The 15,175-nt window shown below is 33.4% G+C and overlaps 2 protein-coding genes across 2 annotated transcripts; both read left to right on the plus strand.

The window, feature by feature from the left end:
* Nucleotides 1-3,085: 3,085 nt before the first annotated feature.
* Nucleotides 3,086-6,979, plus strand: LOC127900592 (uncharacterized mitochondrial protein AtMg00810-like). Its single transcript, XM_052435747.1, has 3 exons — nucleotides 3,086-3,200; nucleotides 6,282-6,449; nucleotides 6,774-6,979. The coding sequence occupies exons 1-3, from the start codon at nucleotides 3,086-3,088 to the stop codon at nucleotides 6,977-6,979; spliced, it is 489 nt and encodes a 162-aa protein (XP_052291707.1).
* Nucleotides 6,980-10,470: 3,491 nt separating this feature from the next.
* On the plus strand, nucleotides 10,471-13,537 carry LOC102615908 (cytochrome P450 CYP72A219-like). The gene is made up of 5 exons (XM_006477825.3): nucleotides 10,471-10,768; nucleotides 10,883-11,100; nucleotides 11,233-11,480; nucleotides 11,641-12,016; nucleotides 13,063-13,537. The coding sequence occupies exons 1-5, from the start codon at nucleotides 10,501-10,503 to the stop codon at nucleotides 13,489-13,491; spliced, it is 1,539 nt and encodes a 512-aa protein (XP_006477888.2). The 5' UTR covers nucleotides 10,471-10,500; the 3' UTR covers nucleotides 13,492-13,537.
* Nucleotides 13,538-15,175: the final 1,638 nt, after the last annotated feature.

Below are 15,175 nucleotides of genomic sequence, written 5' to 3' on the forward strand. Positions count from 1 at the left end.
AAATTAACAGTTACAAAGTAGTATTCGAATGCTATTTAGTTTGGCTATATGAGCAAATGTCTCTTGATAATCAACTCCTTAGGTTTGTGTGAATCCTTTTGCTAATAACCTTGCTTTGTAGTGTTCCAATGATCCATTTGACTTGTATTTCACAGTAAAAATCCACTTGCAACCAATAATCAACTTTCCTTCAGGCAAATAAACCATCTCCCACATTCCATTTTTTTCTAGAGCCTCTATTTTTTCACGAACAACCTTCTTCTATTTAGGAACCTTTAGTGATTCCTGTATAGACTTAGGTATATCCACACTTGACAATTGTGACTTATAAGACCCAAAATTGGAAAATGGATGTTGAGTAAATGATCTAATTCCTTTAGTAAGATCAATGAGAAGATCTAAAGGGTCAGAATGTACTTGTGGGATAGATAAAGACTTAGACTCTATAAATTTAAAGATTGTACCTGGATTTTCAGAATCAGTATTTTTCAGATATGGAATTGGATCAGATTCATGGCGTTGAGGAAGTATAACTGCATATTTCTTACTTCGAATCCGTTTCTCCTTAGTGTAAGTGTTCCCAATCAATCTCTCATCATTGAAGCGTGTCTTGTTTATTATCCTAGTGTCGGTTTTATATTCAGGCACTGAGGTAGTCCTCATATCCTCCTTATTCAAGGTATTATGATTCAAAATTGCAGTTTCAATATTTGCTTTACCATTAGTACTCATCTCAAGCTCAAGCACCGAGTCTTCATTTCATTTCCCCCTCTGAAGAGAAGGATTAAAAAAACTTTGGGACTAAAAAAATGTAACATCCATCGTGACAAAATATTTTTATTTGTTAGGATTAAAACATTTATACCCTTTTTTAGTAGGAGAATAGCCTAGAAATACACATTTTACAGCTCGTAGATCTAGCTTATCCCTATTATGATTGTGTATATGTAAAAAGGCAACACATCCAAAGACCTTTAAAGGTCAATCTGAAGTCAAACGTGTCATTGGAAAGATTTGTTTTTTAGAACTGTCAATGGTGTCTGAAAGTTCAAAACTTTTGACAGCATCCTGTTAATAAGATATATAGCAATAAGAATTGCTTCCCCCCATAAGTATTTAGGAACTTTAGTGGTGAACATTAAAGACCTAGCTACTTCTAGAAGGTGCTTAATTTTTCGTTCTACTACCCCGTTTGTTGAGGAGTGTTAGTGCAAGAGCTGTGATTAACAATTCTTTTCTCTAAGAAAAATGACCCAAATATTTGATTAAAGCATTCCTTCCCATTGTCACTTTGAAACACTTGATTTTTTTTTTTGAAATTGTGTTTCAACCATATTATAAAAGTTTTTAAAAACATGTTCTGCTTTAGATTTTTCTTTGAGTAGATAGACCTAACTTAGGCATGTATGATCATCAATAAATGTTATAAACCATTTTTTTTCCAAAATTAGTTGATGTCCTAGAGGGACCCCACACATCACTATGAATAAGGGTAAAAGGCTTGGATGCTTTACATGGTTGAATAGGAAAATATGCATAATGGTGTTTAGCTAATTGAAAAATATCACATTGAAAAGACAATAGAAGTTTATAACAAAACAAGTTTGGAAACAAATACTTTAAATAAAAAAGTTAGGATGGCCTAACCTACGGTGCCATAACATTATGTTATCATCAGTAGAACTAAAGTATGCTTCGAGATTTTTAATTTTCTGTTGTTGGCATATAGAATTCCCATCATCAAAATAATAGAGATTGCCATACTCTCTAGCATTGCCAATCATCCTCCCCGTATCAGTTTATGAAATTCACAACAATTTGGAAGAAATTTAGCACAACACTTTAAATCACGAGTTATTTAACTTACAGACAAAAGATTACAAGAGAGATTTGGAACATGAAGGACATCGTGAAGAACGAGAGTATTAGAGATAACAATTGACCCTTTCCCAGCAATTGTCGAGAGGGAGCCATCAGCAATCTTACTTTTTTAATTGCCTACACAAGGACTATAGAAAGAAAACAATTTAGAGCATCCAGTCATATGAGTAGTGGTACCTGAATCTATTATCCATGGACAAAGAGGAATATCGGACACATTAAAGATAACATATTGAAGATAATTACCTTTCTGGGCTAAGGAACAAGAAAAAGATATTGGACTAGTCACTTCAGTGGACTGAAGAAGTTTATACAATTGTTCTAACTGTTCCTTATTGAATGAAGGTGTCGTAGTTGTAGTTGTAGTGTTTTCATTCTCCTCAGTGGTTGAGTGGAAGGTCTTTGAGTCACGGTTTTACTGACTAAAATTTCGTGGCTTTCAACTATGAGTTTTTTCGTGTGAATCCCAACAAGTCTCCCTAGTGTGACGTGGTTTGTGGTAGTGACCACACCACACATTTTCTCCTTTCTTGTTCTGCTGTGCCTGGGATGGGGAATTATTGTGATTAGTCTCTGTTATTAGGGCTGAAACTTCTGGAGTAGATACGCTTTTTTCTCCTTACATCACTTTGTGTCGACCTTCCTCTCATACTTCTGAAAATACTTCCCAAATTGATGGCAAATGAATTCTACCAAGAATCCGGCCTCATACTTCATCAAGGCTCTTATTCAAACCTGCCAAAAATTCATAAACACGATCATCTTCAATTCGTTTCAAATAACGAACACTATCTGTCATATAGGCCCAATCACAGCAAAGATTAAGCTCCTGCCATAAGGCCTTCATCTCGTTGTAATACTAAAAAACCGCACGATTACCTTGCCTAGTATGCCATAATTGTGTTTTCAATTTGAAAATCTGTGATGAATTTTTTAGATCAGAATACGTTTCTTGGATCACATCCCATACATCTTTTGGGTGGGAAGAAACAAATACATCTGCCCAATTGAAATCTCCATAGAATTGATCAATTAGGACATAACTAGGGAATTTTCCGACTTCCAAGTCTTCCATGGTGGATCAGTGTTTTCTGGCTCCTTCATCTCACTCGTGATGTAGCCAAGTCTACCATCGACCGCCAACTTAATGGATTGCACTCATTCTAGATAATTCTTACCGTTCAATTTATAATCGGTTAATTGCATGGGAAAACTCTCACTTTCGTTCAAGTTTCCAGATCCTGATGGTAAAAACTCCCCTACGCCAATTCCTGTAGATGTAGTAGTGGAATTGATATCACCAGTTACTGTAACCCCAGGCATGGTGTTTTGCGCTATTACAATAAGACAATGAACAAATTCGTATGGAGTCAAACCAGGCTTAATTCTGCCATAGCTTTGATACGATGTAAACAGAGGAGAAGAATAAATTTTTTTCTTATTTTTAAGTGCCTATAACGACCAGTACAATGGGGTAAATTTATAAGACTACACATTGCTAATTTAACATCCTAATTTTTAGAAATATATAAATTAGCAATAACTGTACAAATCAGACAAATTAGACGACTAATCTTAGAAATCAGGAAGGTCAACTAATCTAATCTTTCCATATTTTCTACACTATGCATTCAATTCATGCTCAATCTCTCAACATTTGTTATGCTTGTCAATATGGGAAATTGCACCAATTCCATTTCTAGTCACTAATATAAAATCAAAATTTCCTCTCCAACTTTTATATGTTGACTTATGGGGTCCAACTCCTGAATTATCTGTGGATGGATACAAGTATTATATTTCCTTTGTTGATGATTTCACAAGGTATTGCTGGATATTTCCACCCACACTCAAATAAGAGGCACTTGATATCTTTAAACATCTTAAACTCCTTATAAAAAAACAATTCTCATTATCCATCAAAACATTACAAATTGATATTGAGGGTGAGTTTATAGCTTTCAATTCATTTATACAACAAGAAGGTATTCATTTTAGATATAGTTGTCCTCATACTCACCATCAAAATAGTGTGGTTGAAAAAAAACACAGGCATATTGTTGAGACTTGACTCACACTTTTAACTCAAGCTCATCTACATCTTTTTTTTTGTGGCAAGCTTTTCATACAGCCACTTATTTGATTAATAGAATGCCAACACATGTTCTCAACAATTTATCTCCTTTTCAAAAACTGTATAATCAACTTTCATACTAAAAATTTTTTAAAGTGTTTGATTGTTCATGTTTTCCTCTTCTTAGACTTTATAATGAGCACAAACTAGATTTTCACACTCAGAAATGTGTTTTTATTAGTTATAGTCCAATTCATAAGGGAAATAAGTGTCTTGATAAAACTGGTAAAGTTTTTGTTGCCAGACATGTAACCTTTAATGAATTGGAATTTCCATATTCTAAGCTATTTTTTAAGGAAAAGAAATTTACTCCTTATTCTAGTACTTCCATTCCATCTTATGTTCATTTCTTTCTTCTTAAAAAATCTAATATTAATGACAGTAGAAATAAAGAGCCATCAACTGCAGCCTCTAGTCCTGCATTGTCTCCTACATCAGTCTCTCATTCCTCATAGCAATCATTTACTTCACAGTCCTACATCTATCCTCAAGACATTTAAATCCTTCTCAACCAACAATATCTACTCATCCAATGATTACCGGATCTAAATCTGGCATCTATAAACCCAAAACTTATCTAGCTGCCTCTCAAGACCTTGAACCATCAAATATCAAAATAATATTAATAGATCCCAAGTGTACTCAGCTTTGAAAGAAGAATTTGAAGCTCTATAAAGAAATCAGACTTGGTCATTGGTGCTTGCAGAAACAGTTATGAAAATAATTGGAAATAAGTGGGTATACAGAGTTAAATATAATCTTGATGGGAGTATTTCTAAGTATAAAGCTCGATTGGTTGCAAAGAAGCATCATCAAACTCCTGAGGTTGATTTTTTTTAGACCTTTAGTCCTGTTATCAACCCTTGTACTATCAAGATAATTTTAAGCTTGGCAATCATGCATCATTGGCCCATTAAATAGCTAGACGTGAGCAATGCATTCCTTAATGGTATACTTACTGAAGAGGTTTACATGCATTAACCATAAGGCTTTATTGATCCAAACTATCCTTTTTATGTCTGTAAACTCAACAGGGCACTATATGGTCTTAAATAGGCTCCAAGAGCTTGGTATGACAGATTAAAGGAATCATTAATTCTAGGGGTGGGCAAATGGTTAGGTTCTATGAGCAAAAACCGAATGGTTATTAAATTAACGAACTAATTGATTTTTGTTTGGTTCGGTTTTAAATCGAACCGAACTGAAAAATCGATCGGTTTGATTTGATTTATTTATAATATATTTAATTGAACTATAAAAACCAAAAAGCAAATCCCTAAATTTCAATTTGCAGCTCATTGTCGACCTCTCTCCCACGCATCTCTCCCTCGTGTTTATCCTTCTCCACCCAGCGCAGACCTCTCTCCCACGCCTCTCTCTTCCCTCTCATGCACAGCGCTTAGCACAACCCCTCAGCAGCGGCGTCGCTTGCACGGCCTCCCAGCACAGCCCCTCAGCAGCGGCGTCGCTTGCACAGCCTTCCAGCACAGCCCCTCAACAGCGGCGTCGCTTGTACGGCCTCCCAGCACAACCCCTCAGCAGCGGCGCAACCCTTCTCCTCAAGCACGGTGACACCATCGTTAGCCCCTCACACGCGGTCATCTTTGGTGTTGCAGTCTACAGTTTTTTTTTTAATTTATGGGTAGCTAAAAATTATTTAGACATAATCCATTTTCATTTGTTATGTTTCTAATACTTCTCATGGTTGCTTTCTTCTTTGCTATCAATGGAGTGATATTCACCGATAAATTTCTAGCAATTAGTCGAGCTTTCAATCTTCTAGCTCTTGTAGGAGTTATCTTTTCATTCACAGTCCTATTGTGGCCAATACTACCACCCGAATTTCAGCTGGGTGCCATGGATCTTTTTTTTTTTTACTTTTGATTTGAGGATTTTATACTTGTTTATTCATATATAGTTTATTAATATTATGTGTGTAGAGTATACTTGGTGGTAGTTAATGGAAGTGTAAATTGTAAAATTAAGTGGAGAGTACAAAATCTGATAATATTAGGGTAAAACTGTAAAATTTTAAAAATGAAAAATGGTTTTGAACTGAACCGAACCGAACAGAATGTTCGATTCGGTTCGGTTCGATTTCTAAATTCGGTTTGAGTTCGGTTTATGTTTTTGAGAATCAATCGGTTTTGGTTCAGTTCGGTTCGGGACCTAAACCGAACCGAACCGACTATTGCCCAGCCCTAATTAATTCATTGGAATTTTCAAGCCTCAAAATCTAACACTTCTCTGTTTATTCAACATGCAGGGAAAGATATATTGCTTATTCTCATCTATGTGGATGATATTTTAGTCATAGGCTCCAATTCTAAGCTCATTGGAAATGTTATTCAACAAATACACTCAGAATTTGCCTTGAAAGATTTGAGAGACTTTAATTATTTTCTTAGTATAGAGGTCACTCCATCTGTTCAAGGTATTCAGCTTTCTCAAACTAAATATATTATTGATATTCTTAAAAGGGCTAGTATGCAAGATAGTAAAGGTTGTGTCACACTTATGAGTACATCTAATAAATTGCACAAGGATAAAGGTATTGCATTTGAACATCCATCTTTATACAGAAGCATTGTGGGCTCTCTTTAATATTTTTTTTTAACTAGATGTGACATAGCTTTCACAGTTAACAAGTTTAGTCAGTTCTTAACAGCACCCACCATTCTTCACTGGCAAGCCTGTAAAAGAGTGTTACGTTATCTTCAAAGTACAACCAATTGTGGTCTTCAGTTTTTCAATTCAGGTTCCCTGACTCTAACTGCATATCCTGATGCTGATTGGGGTTCAGATCTTGATGATCGAAGATCTGTTGGTGGTTATTATGTGTTTTTAGGTCCCAATCTTATCTCTTGGTCCTCCAAGAAGCAACACATTGTTTCCAGATCATCTGCTGAGTCTGAGTATCGAGCCCTTGTTCTAGTTAAAAAACTTAAACCCTCCCTTGATTAGATTCCTCTTCTGCACTCTGATAACAAAAGTGCTGAAGCTTTGGCCAGTAACCCCAAATATAATGCTTGTACTAAACACATTGAGTTAGACATTTATTTCATCAGAGAGTATATTGCTCATAAGCAACTTTCAGTTACTCATGTCTCTAGTTCAGAGCAATTAGCAGATGTTCTTACTAAGCCTCTCTGTTTTGATCAATTTGCTTACTTACACAGTAAGCTTAATGTATTTCCACGACCTTAAGTTTGAGAGGGGATGTTGAATATAGACATATGAAGAATATAATTCGTTAAGCCTTGTAACTACTTCTGCTAATGTGGTAGATGAGTCGGCAAAGTTGTTATTGTTAGCTTTTGAGTTTGTTGTTTAGCTGACAAAGTTAGTTAATTAATTTGTTAGTCACATCTCATTCTTTACACATGAATTAGCAAGTATAGAATGTTCTGAACCTCAGTATATAAGATCAGTGTACTCGTATTTAGATTAATAAGATTTGATGATTTATTCTCTTATATTTTCTCTCAAAGTTCATCAAACTTTCTTTCACTTTTTTAGTAGCCAAACAAACATAAATAGCTAGAATAAACTTCAATTTCCTTTAAGTCTCTCACTGCTCTCTCTCGCTCTCTGATGATGGGATGTTAATAGAGAATAGAAAGATACTTATGACCTGGAAACCATAACCACTTATATAGACAACGTTTTCCTATTGTCATTAGGTATTCCTAATTATGCCCATCATAGAATTATAACACAATTGGGTCTCTACACATTAAAGCCCATAATACCGAAAAACTAAATAGATCACTTTTAATTGGGCTTAACCTTAGATGAAGTTTGCAACACATAATTATTCACATATAAGCCCAACTTTGGATTAAGGATCCAACAATATTGTATTAAAAAATCCAACAAATCAAAGTGGTAGGCCCACCTAAAATTGAGAATGATTACTAGAGTTCACATTCACATGTGGGAGGTGAGAATGAGAATTTCATTCTCTAAAGTGGTCATATTACCCCTATTTAAATTTTAAAATTCTCATTTTATCTTTATAAATTATTATCATTGTTGTTGTTGTTATTTTATGAGAAATAATGACAACAATCAACTAAGGTCAGTTTAGTAATTTATAACTATCCATTACAATTTCAAGATAAAGTAAATACATCAATGACAATACAGTTCATTTCAATTTTGATTCCCACATTTAAAGTAAACAATTTATTCTGATCCCCATTCTCCATTCCGATTACTGATTAGTAAACGCACTATAAAATTCCAAATCATTTAGAATAGCAATGGTGAACCAATAACAACCAGCAAAAATCTCATCAACAATGACCAAAATTTGTAAAAAGTTCTTGTGAACAGTCTTGTATACCATATCCATGAAAAGTACCAATAAATAGCCCTCATTTTTTTTAATGCGCACATGTTGTTTAGTCATGCGGCTTAATAGAGTTATTTTTGAATGCATAATAAAGCCATGCAATTTAATAGCATTAAAATTTGACTCTATTAAATCGCACAACTAAAAAGCATGTCAGTATAAAAAAAATACAATTTTTTAATCAGCGATCCCTAACTGTTGATCATATCAAATTTAAGGATCACTGATTAAAAAAAGAAAAAAGAGACTTCAATGCAATGTATTTTGTTCTATTGTATATCGAAATATATATTTTTTTAATCTTTTAAGTTATCCTTTACTTTAATATAGTAAGCGATCTCTAATTGGAAGGTCACTTTTATATATATATATATATATATATATAATATGTTGAGGGAAGCATAAATTCTAAAACAATTTTTTAACCTGATGCCTCCCTATCATATTATTCAAGCATTTATTTTATAATTTGTAAATTAACAATATACGTATACACATTAAATAGTTGCAAAATCTTTGAGTCTTACATTGTACCTTCCACTGAAAAAAAAATGTTAAATTGTAGGTTTTTGACCACCAAAACCAATGAAAAAATAAAGGTCAATCAATAATGAGATGCAAGAACTGGTAAGTGTTGAGAGGTATAAATATTATAAATAAAACAGAAGAGCTATATATAGGCACTGAAAGTAAGACAAGCCAGCAGCTAGCAATGATGACCGTTTTGGTTATATGATTAGTGAAATGAAATCACGGAGAAATTCAAGAGAAGGAAACTGGAGTGAACATTGAAGAGATGATTAATGGAGGATTTATTTGTTATCTGTGATGCAGGTAAGCAAGATTCCATGCGAGGTACTTGCGTTCAACCCTCATAGATTTTCTCAAGTAGCTCCAAAGGCATTAAAAAAAAGAGAGTTCAAAATCCTGCTATCGTGGCCGATGCTGCCATTATTTTAAACAAAATCTAATAAAATATATATAAATGTGAAAAATTTATTAAAAAGGTATACTTGGATTATCCCAAGTACCTTCAAATATCACTTATTTTACGAATAAAATTCGGCGGACAATCCCACCAAATAAATACGGAACAAGACAATCCTAGCTAGGTTTGCTAAATGATCAGCAGCTTAGTTCTCCTCCCCAAAAACTTATGTGTGCATTTGAAGTCCATATAGCTACTGCGAAATTTAGCCAACGGTGGTGTAAATGCCAAGGAGGAGCGTGGGTATAGCGGAAGGTATACAGCCATTATCGAACAATGCAAAAAGAGGGGTAGGTAAAAGCTCATATAATTTTTTTAGTCGCTAGTTTCTCTCGAATTTGAACTCATATGGTCTGCTAAAGTATGTAATTGAAAACTACGCGGTCTAACGAAGGAAGACCAACTAAGTCCTTAAAAATTTTAAATATTTTATGATCAAAAAAGAGATTTTGATCGGTGACAAAATTTATAAAAAATTGTCAATCCGTCCAAGGACTCATTTAATAAAAAATAAATAAATAAAAGGCATTAAGCAATTTTTTTTATAACACTCACCAACTCAATTTACCAGATATGTCAACTTAATTTTTTGTGCGGTTGATTATTTTATTAATTTAACAAAAATTGATTATTTTATAGCCACACACTAATCTAAAACTTCATCATGATGCACATTATTGAGTTGTGTCTCATTTTAGTTAGTAAAGGAAAGTTATTTATCTTAAAAGAAAAATTGGTCTCTCCACCCAATAGATTAATCTTTTGAGTTCAATGACTTGACATCCTAGGCCGGCCTTCCATGCCGACACGCATAGCCGGCCGGCTTTTCCCATTGGCGTATCCCTTTTCATGCTTCACGTTAATGTCATTAATCCAAATATGGCCTTCTTTTTCTTGTTTGTTGCTAAAAATCCAACAAAATGATATAGATAAAAATTATTTAAATAGACCATATGTCGAGTTTAGACGTGACTTAGAGATTACAATATTGTCAATTTTTTGTCTCAATTTTCATATAATTAATTGCCAGTAGTTGTCACATAATTACTTGCCAATCTTATATATAGAATTCTCCATCTTTTTCCTCTATCTTCGTCTGTTCAATGAAGATAAAGATCAATATTATAACAGATAACAGTCATGTCCTTGGCGTTCTTCTCTGCTTTCGCCACAATCATTCTAGCATATTGTGCATGGAAGATACTAAATTGGGCATGGCTAAAGCCAAAGAAACTTGAGAATTTTCTTAGGCAGCAAGGTTTCTCCGGAAACTCCTACAAAATATTTCATGGAGATACGAAAGACATGTCCATGATGTTAAAAGAAGCAAAAGCCAGACCCATCAGCCTCTCCGATGACATTGTGCCGCGAATCCTACCTTACCATCATCATATCATCAGCAAATATGGTAAGCTTCGCTGGATAGATATTAACGAATGATAATACATAGCTGGTTCTTATCACAATATTAAAATAAATTGTTCAATGGATTATAATTATCGTACTGTACTTACATGTGCAGGTAAAAAATCATTCAAGTGGATGGGTCCAAGACCAAGCATCAACGTCCAAGATCCCAAGTTGATAAGAGAAATATTGTTGAAGCATGATATTTTTCAAAAACCCAAGGGAAACTCACTTGGCAAGTTGGTAGTGAATGGGATGGTGACGTATGAGGGTGAGCAGTGGTCTAAAGTTAGAAAGATTGCTAATCCAGCTTTCCACCAAGATAAGTTGAAGGTCTCTCATTCTGTTATCAATCCTTTTTTTTTTTTTAAAAAAAAAAGAACAAGTAAAATATGTATCTTCGCTATACAAGTTATACTATATCATGAGTATTACATTGATAGAAAATATTCTTTTTATTTGTAGGATATGCTGCCGAAAATGTACTTAAGTTGTAACGACATTATAAGGAAATTATTTGAAATTGCTGCCTCAGATGAAGAATCATTTGAGTTAGATATCTGGCCTCATATACAAGCTTTAGCAGCTGATGTGATTTCTCGGACTGCATTCGGCAGCAACTATGACGATGGAAGGAAAATTTTTGAACTCATAAGAGAACAAAGTCATCTTTTTATTGAAGTTTCACAGTTTGATTACATCCCGGGATGGAGGTAATTAACAAGTTTAACTGATCACTTAGATTTCATAGACGTATTTACAGATTGCTGACAGGATCAATAAGAGGGATTAAGGTGTTATCAAATATTTAAAGCATCTATTATATTCAATTTATGCTTTGCAAGCTGACTAGAACTATTTATTAATTTGTAGGTTTTTGCCTACCAAACCAAATAGAAAACTGAAAGCCAACCATCATGAAATGCGAGGACTGATAAAAGGTATAATAAAAAAAAGAGAGGAAAAATTAAGAGTCGGTAAAGCAAGCAATGATGACTTATTGGGTCTATTAATGGAATCAAATTACAAAGAAATTCAAGAGAAGGAAGCTGGAATGAGTATTGAAGAGGTGATTGAAGAGTGTAAGCTGTTCTATCTTGCTGGCCAGGAAACTACTGCATCTTTGCTTGTATGGGTACTGATTATGTTATGTATGCATCCAATTTGGCAAGAACGTGCACGTCAAGAGGTTTTTCAAGTCCTCGGGAACAAAGAACCAAAATTTGATGAGCTAAACCGGTTGAAAATGGTAAGTAAACATTTCTTTTTAAAAATATACCTATATAGTATACACCGTTTCTATTTCTATCCTTAAACGCCCCAAGACAGCTTAATTAATTTGGCTTTCAACAGTTTAGTGTTAATGGGTTTGAGGCCTCGAACAGCCCCAAAATATAATTAAAAGGGGATGACATTTTCCCTCCCACTTAAAAATTGACCACCAGCAACCAGGGGCCGGATTTACTATAGGACCAGTGGGGAGTGGGGACTTAAGGAATTTTTTTTTTTAATAATTAGTTTGTCTGCCAGCAAATTCCATAATTGATGTGAAAAACCTTCATAATCTCCCCCCACACGTCTGGCCTTGGGTCAAAGAGCAGACATGCATGATGAGAATTTGGTTCTTGGTTCGGTTTCGAGCCAAACATAATCAGAGTAGAAGAATATGAACCAAAATTTATTTTGGTTTAGTTCAGTTTATTCGACTTTTCATTGTGGTTTTATTAGTTTTGGACCACTTTTTTTTTTTTTTTCAAAATTCGAACGAAATCAAACCAAATACTGAATACTTTGGCCTGAACGAATGTATACCAAAGCTAAACCAATTTAGAAAACCAAACTGAACCAAATTCAAGACTCTGGTTGTTATGAATAAAACCGAATCGAATGCTCAATGCTATAGCAGAGGCAACATGTTTCTACCACTGGATTGTCCCGCCCAGAATATTAATTAGTATAGTGAAATTTTTTTTAAGGAGTGATAAATATTTTTATAGGTATAAAGAGAGAATGAAAAATTTATCAATAGAACGAAGTTTGATTGAGGACTATTTTGGTATACAACAGAGTGTGTAGACTCAAAAAATAATTTTTAAAATTTAATAAAAAGGTGTACGAAGTAAAATTTAGAAAGTAAATATTCTCATCCTATAACTTCAGTGGTGCGAGTTCCTCTAATTACATTCATAAAATGACTACCGGTCCCTTCCACAATTGGTGTAGGATAACCGCAAGACAAAGAACATATTTTTTTGAAGTTTGCCTAATTTAATTATTTCTTTATCTATGTTTCAGGTTGGCAAAATTATATATGAGGTATTTAGAATATATTCACCAGCGTATTTGATTTTCCGAACTAATGTTGAGGAGACGAAGCTAGGGGACTTCATTCTACCGCCTGGAGTTCTGCTTTCATTGCCAATAATTCTAGTTCATCATGACCATGAATATTGGGGTGATGATGCCAAGGCATTTAACCCGGATAGGTTTTCTGAAGGAGTTTCAAAGGCAGCAAAGAATAATGAAGTGTCATTCTTTCCATTTGGTGGGGGTCCTCGAATATGCATCGGACAAAGCTTTGCATTGATGGAAGTAAAATTGGCTTTGGCGATGATTCTGCAGAACTTTTCTTTTCAGCTTTCTCCAACTTACGTACATGCTCCGTCTAGTGGTATAACTGTATATCCACAACATGGTGCTCACATGATTTTAAATAAACTTTAGAATGAAAATTTTTCATCTCTTTTTCTTTTTCGGGATATATATTTTGTGATTGCTCTTTAATAAATTAATTTTTTTGTTCTCTTGAACTGTTATATTACAATTTTTTAATATGATAGTTTTAGTCTATTTAAAGTCTAAATCGATACATATAAAATAAAATCTCTCTACAGTGATATTCTAAATAAGAATATCTACAGTAATACATATAAAGTAAAATTGATAAATTTTATCAACACAAACAAATAAGTGGGGGATGGTGGCCCCGTTTTCTCTTTATTCTAAACACTGGGGGCGGTTAAGAATATTTTATTGACTTAACAAAAAGTTTCTGTACTCCTTTTTTTTTTTTTTTTTTTCCATCGGAGGTAGATTCCTGTCGCAAGCATATCCATTCATTAGGCAAGAGTAAAAAGTATGCATAATAATAATTGATAAATGAATAATAGGATATACATGAGGAGCTCACCCAATTAAATAAATAAAAGTTAAAAATCCACTAGTTAAACTGATAGCGTGCTGGGGAGATTTGTGCTAAATCTGTTAATATGTCTTTCATTTAATATACTAAAACGCCATGGAAGCCTCTGTAATTGGCACCACGAACCACAAGCAATTCTAGAAAGTGTTTTTGTATTTATTAGGAGAATATAAAGGAAGTAAAATATCTCTGCCCGTTTATAAAAAAGGTCTTGGTGCATCAGGGTACTGTTCTTTATTTGTTTATTACTTACCAGATGGTATGTATATTATTATAATTAATCGAAATATACAAAATTGTAAGAAGTGAATTGAAAAAAAAAAGTAGTGTTATTGTAAAACTTTTAAGGCCATATTTGGCTGGAAGAAAGGGGAAGAGAGGAAGAGAGTGGAATGGAGGGGATGGGAGAAGAATGGAGTAAAGGAGAATAGTGAAATTAAATTTTATTGTTTGGTTTGATATAAAATTTGATAAAAAAATCAATTATAATTTATTTCTTTGGATAAATTTATCCTTTATCTTAAATATTAAATTATCTATATTAGTAATGAAATATAATTTAATATCAATACCAATTTTTTTAATGTCAAAAAGTCCTAAAACAATTCATGATTTATTAGAATATATATATACACACACATACACACACGTCCTTTCTTTATAAAATAAAACGGTGGTCCAGCAACGGCTCGGGGAAGTTCTAGCGACTTTTTAGGCAGTGGTCAACGGTCGTCTAACGGCGTTCCGGCGGAGTTCCGGCAGCGATGGTTCGACAATAGTTAATTTATATTTCTATATTTTTATATTAAATACATAAGTTTATTTATTTTATTGAGTTTCTTCAATCATTCATTAAATTCAATTAATGTAAAATTATTTATAATATTAAATTGATAAAATAAAATTATAAATAATAATTATTAATGGTAAAAAAGTTAAAAATATGAGAGGAATTTAAAAAAGTTAAAAATAATAATAATTTATAAACAAGTTAATAAATTGAAGGGTAATTTTAGAAGATTTGGTTTCCAACATTAGAGAAATTTAAATTCTTCACTTCTTGGTGTGGAATTCAAATTCTATATTATGATGGATATTAAATTCTAATGGAAATTAAATTCTTATATATTTTGTCCAACCAAACAACGGAAATAAAAATATAATTTAAATTACTTTCCTCTCATCCATTCTCTCCTCCTAAACAAA

This window comes from Citrus sinensis, chromosome 3 (assembly GCF_022201045.2).
Source record: "Citrus sinensis cultivar Valencia sweet orange chromosome 3, DVS_A1.0, whole genome shotgun sequence".
Classification (NCBI taxonomy): Eukaryota; Viridiplantae; Streptophyta; class Magnoliopsida; order Sapindales; family Rutaceae; genus Citrus; species Citrus sinensis.